General features: G+C 43.6%; 1 protein-coding gene across 3 annotated transcripts in view; it reads right to left on the bottom strand.

Moving 5' to 3' along the window:
* LOC144716987 (uncharacterized) overlaps positions 1-11,443 on the bottom strand; it is a 55,415-nt gene extending 43,972 nt beyond the window's left edge. Inside the window, exons 1-5 of one of the 3 annotated variants that reach the window (XM_078592288.1) lie at positions 11,016-11,443; positions 10,317-10,378; positions 10,045-10,144; positions 9,773-9,880; positions 8,076-8,192 (exon numbers count right to left, since the gene is read on the bottom strand). In XM_078592288.1, coding sequence (XP_078448414.1) covers positions 8,076-8,192; positions 9,773-9,880; positions 10,045-10,144; positions 10,317-10,378; positions 11,016-11,084 — 456 coding nt within the window. In that variant the 5' untranslated portion in view covers positions 11,085-11,443. Of the gene's footprint in view, positions 1-8,075; positions 8,193-9,772; positions 9,881-10,044; positions 10,145-10,316; positions 10,379-11,015 lie in introns of those variants that run through there. The other 2 variants (XM_078592287.1, XM_078592289.1) reach the window with 2 other exon arrangements.
* Between the last annotated feature and the right edge of the window lie 10,690 nt (positions 11,444-22,133).

The following is a 22,133-nucleotide window of genomic DNA, read 5'->3' as shown; positions in this document are numbered from 1 at the left end:
ATTGAAGCAGGTGAAGTGAGAGAGGAGTAAGTGCGAGAGGCATTGGTGAGGAAATTCCCGGAGATGGAGGGGTCGGAAGTAAAGATATTGGAGACGGGAGAGATAGTGGTCCGACAAGTCCCGGTATCTGAATGCATTACAGTGTGTGGGTGGAGGCAGGTGATTGGGGAAGCAAGAGTCATATGGCAGCGCATCATCTGGACAGGCAAGGTCAAGGATAGATCGTCGAGGCCGGCTATTATTGACGTCAGGGGAGTACCAGCTGTCTATCGTTCCACCCGGAATATGAAGGCATTAGTCCGATCTTTTGGGAGGCTGCGAGGGGTCGTTACGTCGGGCATAGAGTCGGGTGACCCAGACCTGGCAGTGCTGGATGTGGCAGTGAAGGAGGATATGGTGCCGTCGGCGCGGGTTCTGCTGCAAGGTCGAAAGGGCACATATAATGTTAGAGTCCTGGAGCGTCAACCACCAGCCCCACCTGATATAGAGGGTCAGGAGCCCCGTAATGGGGCGGTCTGAGGCGGGAGGCGAGAGAGGTTGTCTGCAAGGGAAGGGGAGATGGTGATGGATGCGAAGGATGGCGAAGATGAGGTGGAAGAATGGGAGGCAGGAACCAGGAAGGTGATGGAGAAAGGGAAGAATGTAGCGGAGAGCTCGCGGGTATCAGAGGACATGAATGGAAGTGATGGCAGGATGGAGATCCAGAGTTCGGGAGCGATTGACCAGAAAGGGGCCAGGAGAAAGGGCATAATGCGATTGCCAAGAGGGAGACGGCTATTAAGGGGTGATTTACTGGGTCAGAGCATTGGTTATGAGCGGCAGCAAATTTTTATCAAGAACGTCGACGGAGAGAAGATATGGCTGGAGGTTGGGAAAGGTGGGAGGATGCAGTTCCCCTGAGAATGGATGGCAGTAAGAGTGGGAAAGACGAGGCGAGACAGGATGGAGAGGAAAGCAAACAAATTGAGAAGCAGGGCAATGGAGGAGAGTGTGATAGAGGAGACACTTGAGCCGGAGAGGGAGGCGGTGGTGACCGAGGTCGACATTGCAACACGAGAAAGAATTGAGGGTATGCTCAGAGGCTTCGCGGAGACTTAAAAGGACAGAAGGGGTCTGTGCCGGTCTCCATGAAATGCATATCATGGAATGTGCGGGGGCTCCGGGACGCCAAGAGGAGAGGGATTGTGGGCAAATACTTAAGGGAGTGGGGTGCCACGGTGGTGTGCTTGCAGGAGACGATGTTGGAGGATTGTGGAGCAGGGGACTGGCGTGGGGTTGGAGGAAGTCTGCTGGAGGGGTTCGTGTCGATGAATGCAATCGGGCGATCGGGGGGGTGCTGGTTGCTTGGAACGAGGTGGTCTTAAAGAAGGAGGAGGCATGGGATGGCCAATTCACGACGGCAGTAAGGTTGACACGACATGATGGTTTGGGGATGGCTATAGCTTCAGTTTATGGACCTGTGAACGTCAGTCTGAGGGAGGGGCTATGGTTGGAGCTGGCGGAACTTGTGGACAAATTCCGAGGGATGCTACTATTGATTGGGGGGATTTCAATGTGACCCTGAGGGCAAATGATAGGCCTAATGGAGGGGGGGGCGAGACCAAGGGTCAGAAGAGTTCTGGGCTTTTTTGGCGGAAGCAGGGTTGCAGGAGATGGGGCCAATTGACTGTTGTTTCACATGGAGGAGTTCGGGGAGAGCGGCTTATAAGTCTCGGCTGGATAGGTTCTTATGCTCTGTGGAGTTGATGGAGAGATTCCCCGGGGCAGATGTAAGAACCTTGCCTAGGCCTATATCGGACCATACGCCGATCATGTGGCAGTCTCATGAGGGCCATGGGCGGACCACATATTTTAAATTTGACAAGTCATGGTTACAAGAAGGGGGTTTCAAAGAGGAGGTAAAGGACATATGGCGGACACATTAGGAGCAGGAGCCAGGGGCGAGCAGATTGGCAACTCGCATAGATGGGTTGAGAGATCACTTGAAAAGCTACAGAAGGAGGATAAGGGAGGCGAGATGTAAAGTGAAAGTCGAGGCCCTCAGAAGAATTAGAGAACTGGATGAGGTGGAGGACGGTCGGACATTAATGGGTGCGGAGACTCAGGAGCGAAAGAAGTGGAGATGTGTGGTGGCAGAGGAGGATACGAAGGAGGAAATGGATTGGAGACAAAGATCCCGGCAGCTATGGTTAAAGGAGGGGGATGCAAACACGAGGTTTTTCCACCTTGCAGCAAATGGACGACAAAGAGTGAATCAGATATTATCAGTGCAGGTCGGATCGCAAAGGGTTACAGGGACACAGGCAGTGGGTCGAGCAATGGCGGAGCACTTTCGTTCGATGTCACTACGGGGGGGTCGGAACAGTTGGCGGTGGACGGGACAAGGGGCGTCTCAGTTAACGCAAGGGTAGAGAGATGCGCTGGTGCCGCCGTTTGATATGGAGGAGGTTCGGGCAGCTACGGCAGGGCTGAATGGCGACGGCGCCCCAGGACCAGACGACATACCGGTGTTTTTCTACAAGGAGTTTTGGAGTGAGGTCAAAGATGATGTGCTCGCCACATTGGGGGAGCTCAGGAACCCTCAAGCTAATATGGAAAGGATAAACAAATCCTTCTTATTCTTACTACCGAAGCGGCAAGGAGCAGAGAATGTAGGCGATTACAGGCCCATATCGTTATCCAACTCCATATATCTTATTGGCAAAGGTACTGGCTAATCGATTACAAGGGGTACTTGGGGACTTGGTTGGGCCGTTTCAGTCTGCTTTTGTTCCGAGGAGACAGCTTGTTGACTGTGCAGTCCTGGCAGGGGAGATTATTGCTTCGTGGAAGAAGAATGGGACCAAGGGGTTCATGTGGAAGGTAGATTTTGCGAAGGCATATGATTCTTTGGATTGGCGGTTCCTATGGGCAGCGTTACGAAGGAAGGGTTTCCCGGAGGAATGGATCAAATGGGTGAAGCGATGCGTGACGTCTTAGTCGTTTGCCGTGTTGGTAAATGGATGCCCAGAAGGGGGTGGATCAGACCACAGAGAGGACTCAGACATGGGTGTCCACTAGCGCCGATGCTTTTTGTTCTGGCAGCTGATGTACTAGCCATAAGTACTTCTTTGGTATGTGGAAGGGGTTGTATTAAAGGTTTTCAGACGCCGAGCCAGCCATTGGGCATCCCGCTGTTACAATATGCCGATGATACACTGTTCTTCATCGAGGGATCGGTAGAGGAGGCCAAGAATTTGGCGGCACTCTTGCGGGTGTTCGCAGATTGTTCGGGACTGCACATCAACAGAGGAAAATCAAAATTTGTGGGTTTCGGCCTATCGAGGGAGGAGGAGAGCCAGTGTGCCAGGGCAATTGAAACGCCAGTGGGTTTCGGCCTCTCTCGACAGAGGAGGAGACCTAGTGTGCCAGGGCGCTTGAAATGCCAGTGGGTTCAGTGCCTATGAGATACCTGGGGCTACCCCTATCTGTTGAGAGCCTACAACAAGCATACTGGCAACCAGTGGTGGAGAAGGTGGAGAGACGATTGGAGGGGTGGAAGCAAAGAGTCTTGTCGCGAGGGGGGAGACTAGTGCTGCTGCGATCGGTATTATCAGCAATTCCAACTTTTTATCTATCCGTGTTTAAAATCCCTACGGGTGTTGAGAAACGCCTGAGCGGGATCATGCGGAGATTTTTTTGGAAGGGGGCAAATGCGGGGGAAGGACGTGTCATGGCGCTGGTTTCATGGAATGACATCTGCACGCCAACTAAACAGGGGGGACTTGGGGTGCCTGACCTAAATACACTAAATGTGGCATTATTGACGAAATGGGTTAGACAAATCGTGGGACCGGAGAATGACTTGATTTAGGAGGTGGTGAGGGACAAATACGGATCCAATTTGGATTGGGAGAAGTTGATGCGTAATGTGAGGGGGTAGTCGGCTTTTTGGAGAGGGCTGAGGAAGGTATGGCCAGTGGTCAAGGAGTTTTTCCGGGCCCAATTGGGGAATGGCGCCGGCTTTAGGTTTTGGACGGACAATTGGACCTCGCATGGACGAATCCGTGATCTGTTCCCTCGTCTATATTCCCTTGCCCGTCACCGGCATGCCTTGGTGGAAGAGTGTTGGGATGGAGTGTGGTGTCCAACTTTTGTGGCCATCTTATCTAGTCAACGGGTGGAGGATTTTTTAAGCCTTCAGCAAACTCTGAGCAACTGGAGGCCAATGGAGGGGACGACAGATGGATGGGTATGGGCATCGGGTCCGTTTTCCAGCCGAGGTGTTTACCAGATTTTGAGACCACACCACTATGAGGACCCAATCATCTGAAGGGCATGTCGCCCAATCTGGAGGCAAAAGATTCCCTTCAAGGTTAGGGTGTTTGTATGGTTGCTTGCCAGGAAGCGGACAATGACCCGTGTGAGACGGCGAAGGTTCTTTCCGGCTGAATCCTCACTATGCCTTGTGTGTACGGAAGAGGAAGAGGAATGCGAGCATCTGTTCTTCCAATGTCGGCTTGCTGGGCGCTATGGGCTAGCCTGGGGCTGACAGAGGTTACGTCGAGCTCGCAGCTATGGACCACACTGCCGCGGCGCAAGCAGGGGACTGACAAGGAGCGGGGGCTGAGATTCGCGGTGCTTTGGGCGATATGGTCTCACCGCAACGAGGTCATTTTCAAGGGGGCGGAAATGTCAGTGGAAAGGGCTAAAATGATGTAGAGAGACTGGTTTTTTGTTGGTTTGGTCCTGGATGAGGTGGTGGATATGGGCGGAAGGATGGGCTTATGCTTTTTGGCCTAGACCCGTCCACGTCCATGTGTACGGAGGGTCACCAAGTTGGGTGATCTTCTATATTATTCAAAAAAAAAAAAAAAAAGAACAGACACTTCTAGAATTTTCTGGGCATCTCAAAAACTCTTAATGACGACTCAGCATGATCACTACGTCAACCCTGCCGAAGAATTCACTCTCCACAGACAATGGCGACACAAAACACTGTAGACTCCAACGTATTCATCACCGATCACGCTATCATACCATGTTGAAGTGGTAGATGGATATATCTTTCCTCTACCAAACCCTTGTCGACCAGAGGAGAAATCAAGAAATCCAAAAACAAAGAACAGAAAGCATAACTTCTTGATAGATCCCGTAAGGTCTTTGATCAGTTAACTTGTACCCCTTGTATAATGGCATAAAAAAAGGGTTACATGTAACGGTATCATATAAAAGGAAATGACACTAAAGGAACTGACAGTATTAGAAATATCAAATAAAGAAATGGTTAGCTGGCAAGTAGCATGGAGATACCAACGCGAGCAGAGTGCTATTGTGGCCCGTGTGCAACAAAATGATGTTGGAAAGTCATGAGGCAAAGGATTGGAATTTGGTGGGCTGACGGTTCCTGGAGGTTCTCTTGGCAGGGAGGAGTTCAAGAAAGAGGCAATGTCGTGATGTTGTTACAGTTTGGGCAGGGCATGGCCAAAGTGGTTGTCACAGTGGTGGTTGGCCAGTAAACGTGCAGGGCTACTATGCTACAAACTTAGGGTCAGGAAGCAAAATTGGGATGGGAGGCACCGCGATTGGAATGAGGGAAAGGAAGGTATGTAGGGCGGTGGTGGCGAATGATGATTAGAAATTGCAGATGGATTGGAGACCACTATCATGGAGACTGGTTGAAAGAGGGTGATGCCAACACACATTTTTTAATCCAGTCCCATGAGGAGATTAAATCAGATACTGAAGGTGCAGGTGGGGAACTAGGAATATGTTGGGACACAAGAAATAGGGGTTGCACTAGCGGATCATTTCAGGACATTCTCCAGGCAAGGGCCCCAAAGCTGGCGGAGACAGAGTGGTGGAGGGGCAACCAGGTTGATATAAAGGAAAAGCAGAGAGATCTGGAGAGGCCTTTCTCCATGGACAATGTGAGGGAAGTAGTAAAGGAGTTGAATGGAGAAGGGCCATCATCTCCAAACAAAATTTCAGTTTTCTATGAATTCTGGGACTTGATGGCCACAAAGGTTAAGGACATGTTGGAAGAATTTCAGAGAGAAAACTATGAACTAGAGAGAATCAACCAATCTCACTTATTTCTCTTCCCAAAATGCCAAGGTGCCATTTGGCTCGGTAATTTTCAGCCTGTCTTGCTTTCTAATTCTATTTATATTAGCATTATTGTAAAGGTCTTAACCAACAGGTTTAAGTGGGGTGATTAGAGATCTAGTCAAACCTTTTAAAGTCAGCTTTCATTTCTGCCAAGAAGCTAGTGAATGGCACAGTAGTGACAGGAGAAATTGTAGCTGCATGGAAGAGAAAGGGGACTAGAGGCTTCATGCGGAAAGACCACTTTGCCAAGGCATATGATCCCCCTTGAATGGGAATTTTCATGGTCCTCTATCAAGAAAGGAGGTGTCCCTATGAATAGGCAGCATGGGTGCAGCAATGCATTACTTCTCATTCTATTTTGGTCTTGGTGAATGAGCGTCAAGAGGGGCATGGATTCATCTGCAACAAGTGGTTAGAAAGGGATGTCCATTGGCACCAAAATTGCTCGTTCTAGCTGTGGATGCATTGGCCACATGTATCATTTAAGCTAGTGCGTAAGAAAGGGATGTCCTCTATCATGCAGCAAGTGGTTAGAAAGGGATGTCCATTGGTTTCTAGAGGCTGAGCTACCCTACAGGCATTATGTTGGTCCAGTATGCAGCCAACACCACATTCTTTCATGGAAGGCTCTTAGGGGGAATCTAGGAATCTCTCCGCATGATTAAACCTATTTGCAAAAGAAATTACCTTTTTGTAGGATTTAACCTATCTCAAGAGGAGCAGGTACAGTGCTTAGAATTTCTGCCATTGATGAATGGACGGTTCCCAAACACGTTGGCAATCAGTTATCGAGACAGTGGAAAGGAGATTGGAGTGGCAGAATCGAGTACTATCAAAGGAGGCTGCTTGGTTCTACTGTGATCAATCCTTTCATGGATACCAATTTCCTACCGCTCCGACTTTAAATGGGAGGAAGTTTGGGGTGCTTTATATACACTTCACAAACATGGCACTTTTGAAAAAAATGGGTGGGAAGAATTATGCAGTCAAAGACGCATTTGGTCATGAACATCTTACAAGTCTGTTATGGCTCGGGCTGATCGGGAGACGCAGGTGATTCTGGTTTCAGGGGAATCTACCTTCTTGCATGGCATGCCACAGACCTTCCAAGGTCCTTTTCTCCAAGCTCGGGGATGGATCTGTTTTTAGATATTGATTGGACGATTGATAAGCTAGAGGCATTTCTACAGGAAGAATGTCCATGCACGGAGTCCTCATGCCATGGCCAAGGAGTGTGGAGATGGCACTTGGAGTCCAATCTTGGAAGGAGCTTTATACATTTACTATTTGCATCTCTAACTTTTGAGCAAGGCACAAGATAGCTTCAAATGGAGAGGCAGCATCTTTTCGTTTCAGAATCCCTAAATGAAGATAAAAGGGGGATTCCCAGAGAGTCCAACTACCACCAGCACATGCCACCTTATATGCAACCAGAAGGTTTCCGTCAAGGTTCAGATTTTTGAATGGTTGTTTCTTAGGTGGCAACATGTGACACAAACCCTCCATAAGAGAATGTTCCAGCACACCTACGCAGAATGCACAATCCACACAAGGGGCGACGAAGACTGTTCACACCTCTTCTTTGCATGTCTGTTTTCCTAAGAACATAGGCATCACTGTATAAACGATTGGGGAACACCTCCATTGACAAAGCTTTCTAAGGATCTATCGGGAAAGTAGATCCAAGAGGAAGGTATAATGGGGAAGGATCCTTACAGTGCTATGAAAAATATGGCTGCACTGAAATGAGGTGGTTTTGCAGGGGAGATCAGCCTCAATGGACTGTGTTCTTCATTACATGGAAAGCTTTGTTCCATCAAATTTAAGAAGGGAGAGAAGAGGGGGGCATCCTGGACATTATGTGTATTAATCGTTCATCTAATTTTTTTTTGAAGAAAATCGTTCATCTATTTTTCATAACATCAGGTTGAAAATATATATACAAAAAAAGCATTAGAAAGGCGTTAATAAAACATGAGGGATACCTTCATAAGAGAGGTCACATTGATGAAAAGACTTTGATTTGGAGAGCATGAAAGCTCACAGAAAATATTTAAGAAGTTCCTAAGGCATGCTGGGCATCCTACAAGAAAGGGAATTGCCTGGCAAAAAATTTAATAAAAATTTATTAGACATGGAGAAAAGATAATGGTGTCTTCAGTCAAAATAGAAAAAACTATATGAATAAAGTAGCCATCACTAAAATGTATATGTTATATAACTGAACACATCCCCAAAAAAACATAGCTGAAATAAGGTTTGTCAACCATCACATCGTGTTAGCATCTGAGAAAGAAAAAACCAAGTCGGTCTACAATGGTTCACAGCGTGAAAAATTCAGTTATAAGAGAAAATCGATGTGTATATTCCTCCAAAAATAAATTGGACACAACTGTCTGCCTGTCACAGATTAAATCAAGTGAACATTATGCAAGCCTCTTAACCAAAGCTTTATCAAATCATAATTCTTCAAACTCATGAGAAGTACATAATGTATTATCACTCACCACCCAGAAGGAGGCAGTAGAATAAAAACATAATGTTATTTATACCATTCTGAGTCTAGATTTTCATACTTATGTCACTTCGATACATTCTTGGCGGGACGCATCATCTCGATGTAATTCCGATACGTAAAACCTCAATTGGACAGAAGTGAAAGATTTAGTTGTTGTTTAATCTGCAAGGGTATTAGGGTTTACCAGGGGAGAAGAATTCTGTTGTGAGGAGCTGAAGACATTTCTCACCATGTGCCTTGTATGTTGAAATGCATCTATTTTGTCCAGCATCTTAGGTATGGTGGCAGAAGGTTATTACCCAAGCCTATGAAATATGTCTTCCTAGGCTACACTTGTCCTCAAAGAGGGTATTTTTTTCTAGAAAAATCTCAAGAGCGGGTATTGACGCTAAACTTTGTCTATATGTCATTACTGAGTCACGCCTAATATCACTTTGTTCAGGACACTTTCTTCTAGTGAATTAATTCAATCTTCATTAGGCTGATGGTCCACCACCACCTTACATAGATCTGAACTTTCCAAAGTAAGGTACGCAGTTCCAGTACTGAAGATCTTCACCCTATTATCTCGCTTGGCTAGCAGTAATCGATCAGATGAAGGCTCCATTGGAGAATGATGATTAAGGGATATGTTGGTTGCACATAGGTTTTCCCAGAACTGTTGAAAGAATTATGCGGACATATTTCCACTATTGCCCCTGATTTCGTTTGCCACTGTTTTTCCATCTCAAGCTATTTTATTCTCTAAGACATTGTGCTCATTGAACATCGAGAATGTATTTCATCCATGAGATTTGGAGGAAAGTGCACGTATGGAGAAGCCCTTTGGTTTTGGCTCCCACACGATCAATGGATTTGTGATGTACGAAGCTTGAAGCACGTGATATCTACATTCTGCTTCGAGGATATATGTTATGTTTATAGGAGAATATGGGCTATTGCCCATAAAAGTAATACATTTCTCTTTATATATATAGGTCTATCCTCGAGAATTCTAGAACTCTTAGTAATTTTTATTTTCGTGAAAATCATTTCTTACCCATTACGGGTAAACATTTCACGTAAATATAGGGAGCGCAATGCAAACGTCTGAAAATGCAAATATGAAGATATAGACATGAGAAATAAAATAATAATCAACATTACGATATCCATCACTAGTACCTGTTGCACTTGGGTACGTAATACTTCAAACTGATCCGCGGTGCAACAGACGTTACCAGTGATTCCCGGACATAAGCTTTGAATCTTGGAAGAAAGCAAATCATCGGGCTGAAAACAGTGTAAAATTAGAATAAAATTTAACAACCATGTTCCACAACCTTATCAAGGACATAATGAGTTAAACATGAGAAATTAGTAAATTCTGAATAAAAACACAGCTGTCAGAACTCAACAAGGATATAATGTATTTTTTGCAAATGACGGAACCTCACCTTAACGGAGAGAGAGGCATCCGGGCAATTGAGTGCCTTCCCATCACTGCGTTTTCCACAAATACCATACATGGAACAATACCCTTCTCCGTACATTTTCCTGAGAGCCATGGAAAACAGTGCAGAATGAGTTTCCCTCCAGATAATAGAAACAGAGAGATGTGCGATACTGAACATCCAGAAATTATGAAATTTCAATTGGAACTATCCACATACCGTATAATCATTAACTCAATCAAAAAGATAAAACCCAACCCTGAAAGAGTTCTTACCTCGAGGTAGCATTGGGATCCAAGGCAGAGACACTAGTCGATAAATTCACAGTCATGATCATCTACACAGATGACGTTGTACAACGTAAGTAAGGCAGCCATAAATTAATTCCACTAAAATGTATCCATAATGCATCCGAACACTTTCACAAGAGATAGGATCCATGATTTAACTGGGGTCCTTGAATTCAGATATCCTCTATGATAATAAGACGCGCTTCAGAAAGAAGAGAAATGCCAGAGGATGACATCATAAAATTCACACCCAAGAATTCAGAAAAGGAGAAGAATAATCATATCCCAAGTGTAACCAGAGACGACAAAAAAGGGCTTAAGCTAGAAAGAACTCGTGATCTCCTGACTCAGAAGATGAACTTCTTGCGATGGCTTTGGGGATCATACTTTGTGATCACACCAATCCAGTCGAATTCATTCACCATATATGAACAAACGAGTGGCGACTAGGACAACTGCAAACGACAACCCACATAAACTACGCGAAAACGCAACTGAGTTTAATTCATTTACAGAAACAACTTGGCAGTTCTATAAACAGAGTTCAACGAGAAGGAAAAAAACAAAAGGATCATGAAAGAAGCAGAGTCCAACGATGAAACCCGGCAACTTAGTCAGTGAAAACACAATCATCCGGGGGGAATCGGGATAGAAGAAGACAACCCAAGCCCTAAATTCTCTTGCCTGAAACAACCAGAGAACCGCCGCACACGCCCATCGTCTCCTTCCAGTCCTCACGGCAAAGAAGTCCATGGCTGCACTGCCCGCAATTGTCTGGAACAAAGTATTTAATCCCACTGATGCGCCTCAATTTATAGCGCTGACGACAACCGATCACGTCGATCATGAGCCACTAATGTGCCAGAGCAAGACAGATCTTCCTCACCGTGCAATTTTACACTGTGCCGTCTCAGTCAGGATGACTACTGAACCTTAAAGATCGAAGCGAATAGATCGTCAGACATTGGAATTGACGACAGCGAATGCAAGAGTGGTAGAGATCGCCCGTCTTCCCGGCTGATTCGCTCGCCAGAACCGTCCAAGTTCATGTGATGCAGGGGAGATCCTGCCGAAAAGCCACACGCAAGTATGACCACCCGCCACGTCCCGAGTGTAACTCTCGTCTCAACTGCTGTCAGAAAGCCTTCACATGATCATTGTTCGTCGTCCTGATGACGTTGACGTAGACGTTGGGGATGACATTATTATGACGACGGAAATTTAAAAATAGGGTTAATATCACAGTACAGCCCAAACCAGGTCCAAAGTCTGCGAGTTAACCTTAGCTTTTTTTTGGTACGGTATATCCCAAACTCACTAAGTCGTCTGCGATATATCCCGGTGATGACGTGGAGTCCATCGTGGCTGCCAGGTGGATCTCCGGCCAGATTTTGACCTGGCGGAACCCACCTGGCAGCCACGCTAGATTCCACGTCATCACCGGGATATGTCGACCTGCCAAGGGTTTTCCGATAAGAGAGAAAGGGGCATTCTAGAGAGAGAGAAGCGGCCTAGAGAGAGAGAGAGAGAAGGAGAGAGAGGTTCTAGAGAGAGAAAGAGAGGTGTTCTAGAGAGAGGCATTTTGTAGAGAGAGAAAGGGAGAGAGAGGCAACTGAAGTCTGGTAGAACGCCTCTCTTTCTAGAGAGAGAGAGAGGTCGGCTCTCTCTAGAGCGCCTCTCTCTAGGGAGACCCGACCGAAGTCCAACAGAATGCCTCTCTCTCTAGAACACCTCTCTTCCTAGAGAGAGAGAGGTCGGGTTTCTCTAGAGCACCTCTCTCTCCCTTTCTCTCTCTACAAAATGCCTCTCTCTCTAGAACACCTCTCTTTCTACAGAGAGAGAGAGGTCGGATCTCGCAACGCCTCTCTCTCCCTTTCTCTCTCTACAAAACGCCTCTCTCTCTAGAACACCTCTCTTTCTAGAGAGAGAGAGGTCGGGTCTCTCTAGAGCGCCTCTCTCTCCCTTTCTCTCTCTACAAAATGCCTCTCTCTCTAGAACACCTCTCTTTCTAGAGAGAGAGAGGTCGGGTCTCTCTAGAGCACCTCTCTCCTGACATAGGACGACTAAGGAAAAGGTGACTGAGGGGATGGACGGATGGATGATGACGGGTAAAGCGTAATAGACGGGCTTGTAGGGAGGGATAAAACAGCCACAGAAATACACGCGTTCGGATTCGGACTTTAAAACCGATGAAAAACTGGTGGTGCAGCTCCGACCCTCGTCGAGGGCGGGAGTACTGTCTTCACCCACCGCGACGATGTCTAAGCTCCGAAATCAATATCCGAATTCGCGTCACGAAGAAACACTCGAAAGAAAGAGAGGAAGTGAGAAATCCAAACCAAATCTAATTCTGACGGCGGTGGAAACTTCTCGAGAAAATACTGAACGGAGAACACTTCGACACCAGAGAGTTCAGGCGTACCTCTACACGGTAGTGCGTGAAGAGGATGCGGGAAATTCTGATCGTGATGCGGCTGGACGAATCCGGACGTTGTGAGGCCCACTGGACGATGGGATCTGGATGTTCCATGCATTGAATGGCCCTAGTTGAGACTCGGCCTGGTTGCTCAAAGGCGGGGAGTGCTTGGGCGTGGGCGTCGTTGGCGGGACGACTAACGTGCACTACGACAGGGTGTCGCGGATACAACTGCGCGGTCAGTTGGCGGGGGGTCAAGGCCTTGGATGGGCGGCCTGGGCGGCCCTGGCAGCCTTGGGCGGCCTGGGCGGCCTTGGCGGGGCTGCCTGGGCGGCCTTGGGCGAGAGAGAGGGTGAGAGGGAGAGAGAGAAAGAGATAGAGTAAGAGAGAGAGAGGATGGCGAGAGAGGGAGGAGAGAGGATGGAAGGCCGACGTCGCGAGGCAGCGGCGGCGGCGGCGGCAACGGCTAGGGTTAAGAGGGATAGGGGAGGCTGGGCAGTCCTCCAAGAAGAGTTAAACAAAACTCAATTCTCGAAATTATGACTGCCAACTATTTCTTGAAAACAATGGCCAATATATAGGCCTTGGAGGAAAGAGAAATTGACGAGAAAGTAAAGATGTGCGCCGTGTCACGCCAAAGGGCAGTTGTGGATCTGCCTTTGGCGTCGTGTCATGACGCGCGTAGGGACGTGCGCGGGTGGAGACGTGCTAGTCGACGGTTGCGGCGTGTTGACTTTGGTGTTAACTCTGGTTGACCGTGGCGGGTTGACTTCGATTGACTTTGTCGTTGGGTCCATAGCAGGCGTGTTGACTTCGATTGATCGTGGTGACGCGTTCGACGGCGATGTGTTGGCGTCCTCGCCATCATCTCCCTTTCTCTCTCTACAAAATGCCTCTCTCTCTAGAACACCTCTCTTTCTAGAGAGAGAGAGGTCGAGTCTCTCTAGAGCTTCTCTCCCTCCCTTTCTCTCTCTACAAAATGCCTCTCTCTCTAGAACACCTCTCTTTCTAGAGAGAGAGAGAGAGGTCGGGTCTCTCTAGAGCGCCTCTCTCTCCCTTTCTCTCTCTACAAAATGCCTCTCTCTAGAACCTCTCTCTCCTTCTCTCTCTCTCCAGGCCGCTTCTCTCTCTAGAATGCCCATTTCTCTCTTATCGGAAAACCCTTGGCAGGTCGACATATCCCGGTGATGACGTGGAATCCAGCATGGCTGCCAGGTGGGTTCCGACAGGTCAAAATCTGGCCGGAGATCCACCTGGCAGCCACGATGGACTCCACGTCATCACCGGGATATATCGCATACGACTTAGTGAGTTTGGGATATACCGTACCAAAAAAAAGCTAAGGTTAGCTCGCAGACTTTCGACCTAGTTTGGGCTGTACCGTGATATTAACCCTAAAAATAATACTAATGGTGATGACGTTGACGAGGTCTTCGATGGCGACGAGAAAAACCTTATAAAGATGTAATGATGATGATGATGATAATTATAATCATTACTTTGATAGTAATGATGATGGTAATAATGGTCATAATATTGGGGACGACGATGACGTTAACGTTGACGATTAACATGGACACTCACTGTGATTGACACGTCCTTCGTCCTCCCCAGGAAACAGGAGTGACATACTCACTTGTCGTCCCTCTGTTAACCTCTCTCAGATGACGAGTGACGACGAAGAAATCTTCATTGGCAGTCGTCTGTGGTAGGATGACGATGAGAAAGCCCCCACTAGACGACAAAAAAGGTCTGACCAAGTAAGTCCACGGAGACAACTTGAGTTCTGGGGGGACACTAATATATAAGAAAAGACGGAAATATTTTGGCTTTGTCAACAATTTATTGCAGAATCTGATTTCTAGATTTCTTTTATTCGTGGTTTATTTAAGTTTTCCACAATATTCTTCTTGGATATATTTGAAATTTTAATAACCATAGAATCCGTATTCTGAAAAATATTCTGGACGAAGTATCTAATGTGATGATTTCCGAACTTGATTCCTCTCTGCAAAAGTTTTCATTCTGCTACTTCCTATACCTCATTGATTTCCCCATCATCATATGTTTTGGTGTTTGTATTTGATTCGGCGTGTTGGTTTTATTTGATTAATATATGTGAATTTCTTCAAGGAAACAGGTATTCTAACTCAAATGCATTTCGTAGGGTTAAATTTTGAAAATGGGGTACTGATTTGATCCCAAAATTAAGTCGTTGTTGAGTTTGATTCGGTTTCCTTTTTGTAGTTGTTTACTGCAATTCATCTCGAAAGTTATAGTCAATAGTGACCATAATCTATCAGAATCTACAGTCCTGCACAGATACAGCAAACCGATTAATTTACCGAGAAACCTAACCATCAACAGTCGTGAATGTTTCTAAGTAATGAAAGATTTTAATCTACTGATCCACATACTTATGTTTTATATTTGAAGAGGTTCTGGCTTCAGTTTTCACGAATAATAAGATTTTCTAAGAACTTAGAACCAAGTTTTCCCAATACTTTCTCTTTCGATATCAAATATTTATGTTACCATTTTTAATATCAAGTCATTTTTGTTGTAATTTGCCGTGAAGCTACTGATCTCTTGCTCGATTTAATAAATCAAGACTACATCTGCATGAATTGTGACTACATATCATTATTGAATAAATATATTTTAGATATCTTGTATTGACAATTTATAGACGGTACGAAATGTTTTATTTACTCATGGATATCTAATGCTGAAGATTTACTGGATATTTGATACTTAAAGTTGAAGAAGTGTGATTTATAGTTTGTTTAAGGGTATTTTTATGTCGAGGAGATTAATTCAACATAAAATTCGTATATATTTAAGTTATAGGAAAACGTGAATATTGCTGTTAATTTGAGAAAGTACATTTAACTATTGTGGTTGACTCAAAAGAGTCTTGTTGTTACTTGACAGGATTCTTATGATTGACTTTTGGAGATTCAGGAAGTGACGTGTTAAGGGCTATAGATTGGCTTGGGAAGAGTCCAGGAGTTGACTAAGGAAAATTCAAAATTTTTCAGAATTAAAATATTGTGGGAAAGCAGGAAGAGCAAATTCATCTCCAATAACATCCGGCACGCCACTCCAAATTACTCTTCTTAAAGTCTTTTGATATTTCCTAATACCTTCAGGTTTGAGATTAAATTTGCTTAATACATCGGTTCAGTTTTATACATTTTCATAAGCTCCCATTGATCCAGCATTTTCCAGGGGCTGACTTTTATTTCTTGTGCGCGTCTTTCTTTCTGGCAGCATTTTAATTTTATTTTTTCAACGCTGTGTTTGTAAGGTGTTTATTGTAAAAATATATTCGCACATTTCTATCTCTCAGTAATCCTTCAAACTAAATGTTTTCATTGAAGTTCCACCCTTCAAGAGTCACATGCCAACCGAACACCCATCGTTTCCTTCTAGTCTTCATAGTGAAGAAGTCCATGGCTGCACTGTCCCCCACTGTCTGCAACAGACTATTTAAACCTACTGTTCCGGGTTCATTTATAGTGCTGACGACACGCAATTAATTTAAGATCAGATCGGATCACCGAAACGTATACCAGGGTAGAATATGGTATAACGTCCAGTGCAGGTAGGATACGATACGTCCGAATGTGGAATGGGGAATGCACTCTTTAACGTTCATTTGGACAAGTAGCCATTGAAGTGGAGATGAGGGAGAAGGAGAGATTATCAGGAAGAAAATACAGGGCTGGTGCATGCATGGATAAAGTTTGAGGCTGCGTCAATGGAATAAAACAAGCTTTGCCGTCCAGTAGCCCATCCCACAAGAGATCAAGGTGGGTCAACTTAGATACAATAAAAATAGAAATATTTATTGCTGAAATTTACTTTGTTTTCCTAAGTCCTACTTTCACAATGACACTCAACTCCAGCGTTGACAAGTACTAGAGAATAAACATCAGTCTGTAAAGAGCGAAACACTCATATATTTCATGATATTTTGTTGAATCCATCATGTTTTTTCCTCAGATAATATGCATGGACATGCTGGCCTTTGTGTGGTTAGGGTAATCTTAATGACTAAACACTTATTGTCTTCTAATAAATTAACTAGATAGGTTCCTTTTAAAAAGCCTGCACATGTGGCACTGATGTGTCCATCATTAATAGGCCCCTTTTAAAAAGTGCATTGGCGTGGCGTGCAGATATGTCGCCACATGCTTCGTCTCTGTATTGTAATATTATTGTTATATATAATAATGATATACCCCCTTTTGTCTTTTTCATGCATGGCACATGGTGCGACATGAGCCATCAATGGAGAATAATGAGAAAGAGATCAAATGTAAAGACAAAACCCTAAAAGTGATGTGGTCGCGCTAAAGAGTAGAGAGAAATATTTAGTTTAAATCAACAACTACAAGCCGTCCAACTTCAAGGCTAGATATTGATAAGCCCCAAAAAGCTGTGATTAAATGTAAGTTTAATCATGTAATTTGGATTTAAGCTTATGCAGTAGATTTAGAAAATTCCCTTTTTCAAAATATAGAACGTATAGAATGAGAAAAGGGTAGATCCATAAGGAGGCATCTGTCCTCAAAATCTGAATCTATGTTATATTTCTAGGGGTTAGAAATTGTTCGAAGGAATGAAATGCCTAATAAATAGAGAGAGAATGCTAAAGGAGAGAAGGGGATCCAGAAATCTGAACCTTCTCTTGAATATTCAGATTAGTTGAATGAATGATGAGAATAATTGTGGTGTTTAGGGCCTGGTCCTCTTGAAAGGATCAATGTCTAAGTGAAGAAATGGATGAAAAGAAATCCTGGCCCTTCTTGATCTTGATTCTCCCTTGGGGAATCAAGATCTTGGAGGGAAACTGAATTTAAGTGCTAAAAAGATGTAGTTATTATCATATTCAATCTTAATAAAATCATAGCAATGGTAGATGACCTATCTAATTTGTTTTTTTATTTTAGATTTTACTCTTGAACTAAGTTAATGCTCTCCTCTCAATGACTCCTCCTAGAGCATGAATATTTCGCTCATGCTTGGTGTTTTAGCAACAAACAAGAAGATGGTCCAGAGGGGAAGAAGAAATTTACTAGATTAAGTCAAGAACTGCAGAAAAATTGACTCCAATAGCTTGTTGTGTCCTTCCTGGCCAACTAGGTTGCGGTAAGTTCAAAGTGGTTTTCACCCCCTTCGCGAAATTATTTTACAAACCCCTCTGATACATTGAAAGAGAAATAAAACACAAAACTACCCTCAAAAGTTCAGGTCGATCTGACGATCAGATCTCGAGATATCAATGTTTCAATTTTCTTGGATCCTGGCCATCTAAATTCTTCATTTTCTCTCTCCTCCGTGGTCGCCAACTCATCTTTACTTCCACGTGAAGAAAGGAATCTATCTGTAAATATGGTGTTGGAAAAGATGAGAAAATGGAGGAAAAGTCTAGAAAAGTTACAAAACACCATTACTAATTATAAATAAGCAGTCTTTGACTTCTAAAATTAATTTCTTCATGAATCTAAAGTCAAATAAATCTGGTAAAATTCCATAAAAATCTTGAAAAATCACAAATTCACACTAAATGCAATTTTCTGAGTGTGGTGGGCCTTGCATCTCTCACATTAAGGTATCTCTCTCTCTCAGGTAATGATTACTTGTTGCTTAGTCTCTCTCACTAAACTTCTAACTACCTAAAACTAGACGAAAAACACTTTCATCCTCTTGGTTAGTGCAGAATATTAAAGTGAATGAGGTAAGGCTACTAAGGTTTAAGGTAATAATAAAAGGAAGGGGTCAGCAAGAAAGGTGGTAGGGTAGACAATAGATGGATAATGAAGGGTAATGTCACTTCGGATAGCGTACTCCCAAGGTTTAGACGAATATGAGGGAGATAGAATGAAAGAGGATGATGGAGGACCATCCAACTTCAAAGACCCCGTTGAACCAGTTCGTTGAGCGAGGGTTCACGCACAAGATCCAGCCTTTAGAGTAGCGGACCTAATCAATGGGCCAAAAAAGTTTGACGTTATCTTTCCTTATATTTCCTTATTTAATAGGCCTTGTATGTCGGCCGTGTATGTGTTTGTTTTTGTTTGTTCGTACGTGTTTGGAGCACTATATGGACTTACACGTTTGTGCGCGTGTGAGCCCATATGTGGGCGTGTTAGGGGTCTCTCTCCTATTAAAGGGCCCTAATTACTTTTAATTGAGCCTTCTCCCCTTTATTTCTAAGGGGGAATGCCCATATTTGCCCCTATAAAAGGTGGGGCCGCCCATAAGAGAGAGGGAGAGAAATAATATTGGTTGAGACCGTCAAGGGCGTGTGCAATCGCGGTAGTAGCTGAGCTCGCACCATCGGCCTTCAACTCGATGTCTGGATCATCGAGAGCCTTGTGTCATTTCCAGGTCACACTTATCATAGCTTAATGGTTGTTGGTGTACGTTGATGCCGGATTTATACTTCTCAGTGATTTCATCGTTGCATCATCATTTGCATCACGTCCACATTAGTCATCTCCCCTACATGACATGACTGCCCTCGCTCTCCATATGTGTAACACGAGCCGTTCGATCTTGGCATCCTTCATGTTACATCAGAAGATGATAAATGTATGGATGTCCTCTCTAGACTCTCTAAACAAGAAGATAGGATAAAGCACGTGAAATGGACGGACAAATAAACTAGGGTTCTTATCAAAGAAACAAACCCCATTTATTCCCTTTTTTTCCTTTTTTTGGGTTATGGAACTAGTGATCAGCCATCCGATATCCAATATTCGACAACTGATATCCGATATCTGGCAAATGACAAGTTGGTTTTTGATACCAGATAATGGATATCGAACGGATATCGACATTCCTTTCTATAACGGATATCGGGACAGATATCTACTAGGCTAGGGACGAGGCAGATCTCAGATATCGGATACCGGATCCCAGAATTTGATATCTGGTATAAGAGAAAAAGTCAAATGTGAACATGAATTTAGATGTTTAACATAACAAGTGCCAAAATTTTAAGATATATTAATACCTCATATTATATCTACGCTTCAAAAGTTCTGCTTTCTTCCATATGGGATAACAGGAATCGGAGTTTAAAATTCAAAAGTTCTGTTTCTTCCATATGGGATAACAGGATTTGGAGATCCAATATTATATTCTAAATTAAATAAGAATGGATAGTAATGGAGAGTGATTGGTTATTCTAGTGAGGACATTATAGATGTGAGATGAAAAAAAGTGGTTAAGAAGATGAAGAGTGAAAGAAGACAATGGGGGTGAGAAGGACAGATATCATAATGATATCATGGAAAGGGAGATAGAAGAACTTGGGAGATGGCGATCATCGATGGCATTATGTTTTTTGAGAGAAGGATACCTACATGTGAGATGATGAGATGTGAAGTAGAGAAAGATGGGGGGTTGCGTAGGTAGTGGATGTGATTTTGGATTTATTCTTTTTTGTGGATAAAAAAATGGCGATTCTGTGTTTTAGGACTTTGATAAATGCCTACCTTTTACCTCATAATTAAATTGAGAAGGTGGTGCGGTCGGGGTCCTCATAGAGCACTCATCACTCTTTCTTTTGGGTCATAGTGCTTCAATATTTTGATTTTCCTATCCCCTACACACACCACACTAGGTGCCCTAGCCACTTGGAAATTGACCCTCACATTACCCAAAATCACGGTTTGCGCCATTTAAGCATGATCATGATGTGCTTTAAAAGCCTAACTTCCCTACAAACGTATTTGAGATCAAGGATGAAGAAGGGTTACTTAAAGTGGGGTTATGCTTTTAAATAAAGTTCTTTTGACATAGTCCCTGATAACACCCTAAATTCGTTCTATATCTCATGCTATTAGCACATTTTTATGCATTTCAAGAGCTTAAAATGGGGTTGTTATCATCTATTTACAGGAAAATATGGTTTTCAAGTGATTTCTGATTTTTTTCCCTAATTTTCTGTTAATTCTATGAATTTTAAGGGATTTATTTAAACCTCAAAAAATTATTTTTGAATGAAAATGGAAAGTTTAATATTTAATTTCAAGATTTATCAGTACGGGGATGAATCAGGAAATTTTCTAGAATTTTCTAGGATTTTTTAGGATTTTCTAGGATTTTTCTGAGATTTATTTGAAGAAGGAATGCATTTTTTTAAAGAAAAAAACAAAAGAAAAAAGATATATTTATAAGAAAAAAATGTGTATTAACACTATTTTCAAACTTTGAAGGGCCGTTTTGTAAAGTTTTGTTGCAATGATACCCTCAAAACAGCTCTCAGTCGTGGTTACAGGCGTAAAGATACGATTTAAAATGTTCTAGGGTTTTATTGCAATTCTTTTATATTTTTTTTCAATGTTTTAGGAAAAAAACCGGAGGAGAGAGAATGCGCAAGGGGTATATACATAATTATTTTTGGGCGGCGTCGGGCGGCAAATTTTTGTTTCACAAAGGATTTATATGTAAATGTCAGGGCGACATCTGGGGACGACGACGTGGCCTCATCACAGTCGTCGGATGAGAATCCGACGGCGGGCAGTGATGGGGGCCACGATGCGGTAAGATTACCGCCCATGCGGCACATGCAATGCACACGCACGGGCGTTGATGTGGCACATCATGATTCGATTAAATCGAATACAAACGCACACGTACGTGCATATCAAAATGTATGAAATTCCCGAGTTTTGAATTGTTTTTTTGGTTTTATTTTTTCTAGGGGGGTACGTGGCGCAACAAGATTGAAGCCGCCCTTAGAAGTTGAACTGTCGCCGACCAATGGATGCTCGACACATCATTGCGTGTCTCAAAAGAAAATATTTAAATAAATGATTTAAATCCAATGGTTAAAATTGGTTTGAATTCATTTATTAATAACTTTTGATCCAGAAGTCCGATCGAGATGATTTTTTTATGGATTTGCTCGTCTTGATCCCCTCTTTCTATCGGTTGGATCATCAAGATCAAGCCTACATTGATAGATAAAAATTAATCACTAATTAGGGGTAAATGGTAATTTTTACCATTTAACCCAAGTATAAAAACCGAATTTCAAGAGGAGGGGGTCATTCTTGATGGTTCTCTATCACAACTGCAAGGCAGAGAGGAGCCCCAGCCTGGATCAACCTGTTTGGTACCTTTCCCTTCATTGTATTTGAATTTTTGGTGCATTTTAAATGAAATTAGTTCAATTTGTTGATTGTTCTTCTCGATTCTGGTCTAAACATCTAAATCTCTTGGCTTGAGCGGTATGTACAAGCCCTGATTAGGATTGAGAGGAGAAATTGAGAGATTTAACTTGGAATTCAAGTGCATTTCAAAAGAAAACTCTAAAAACTTTGATTTCTAGGGTATTAAAATTTCTTTTTTTATTTTTTATCTAA

The sequence above is a fragment of the Wolffia australiana genome, chromosome 2 (genome assembly GCF_029677425.1).
Source record: "Wolffia australiana isolate 7733 chromosome 2, ASM2967742v1".
In the NCBI taxonomy this organism is placed as follows: domain Eukaryota; kingdom Viridiplantae; phylum Streptophyta; class Magnoliopsida; order Alismatales; family Araceae; genus Wolffia; species Wolffia australiana.
The sequence above is the reverse complement of the archived record's forward strand: the minus strand, read 5'-3'. Positions and strand labels throughout refer to the sequence as shown.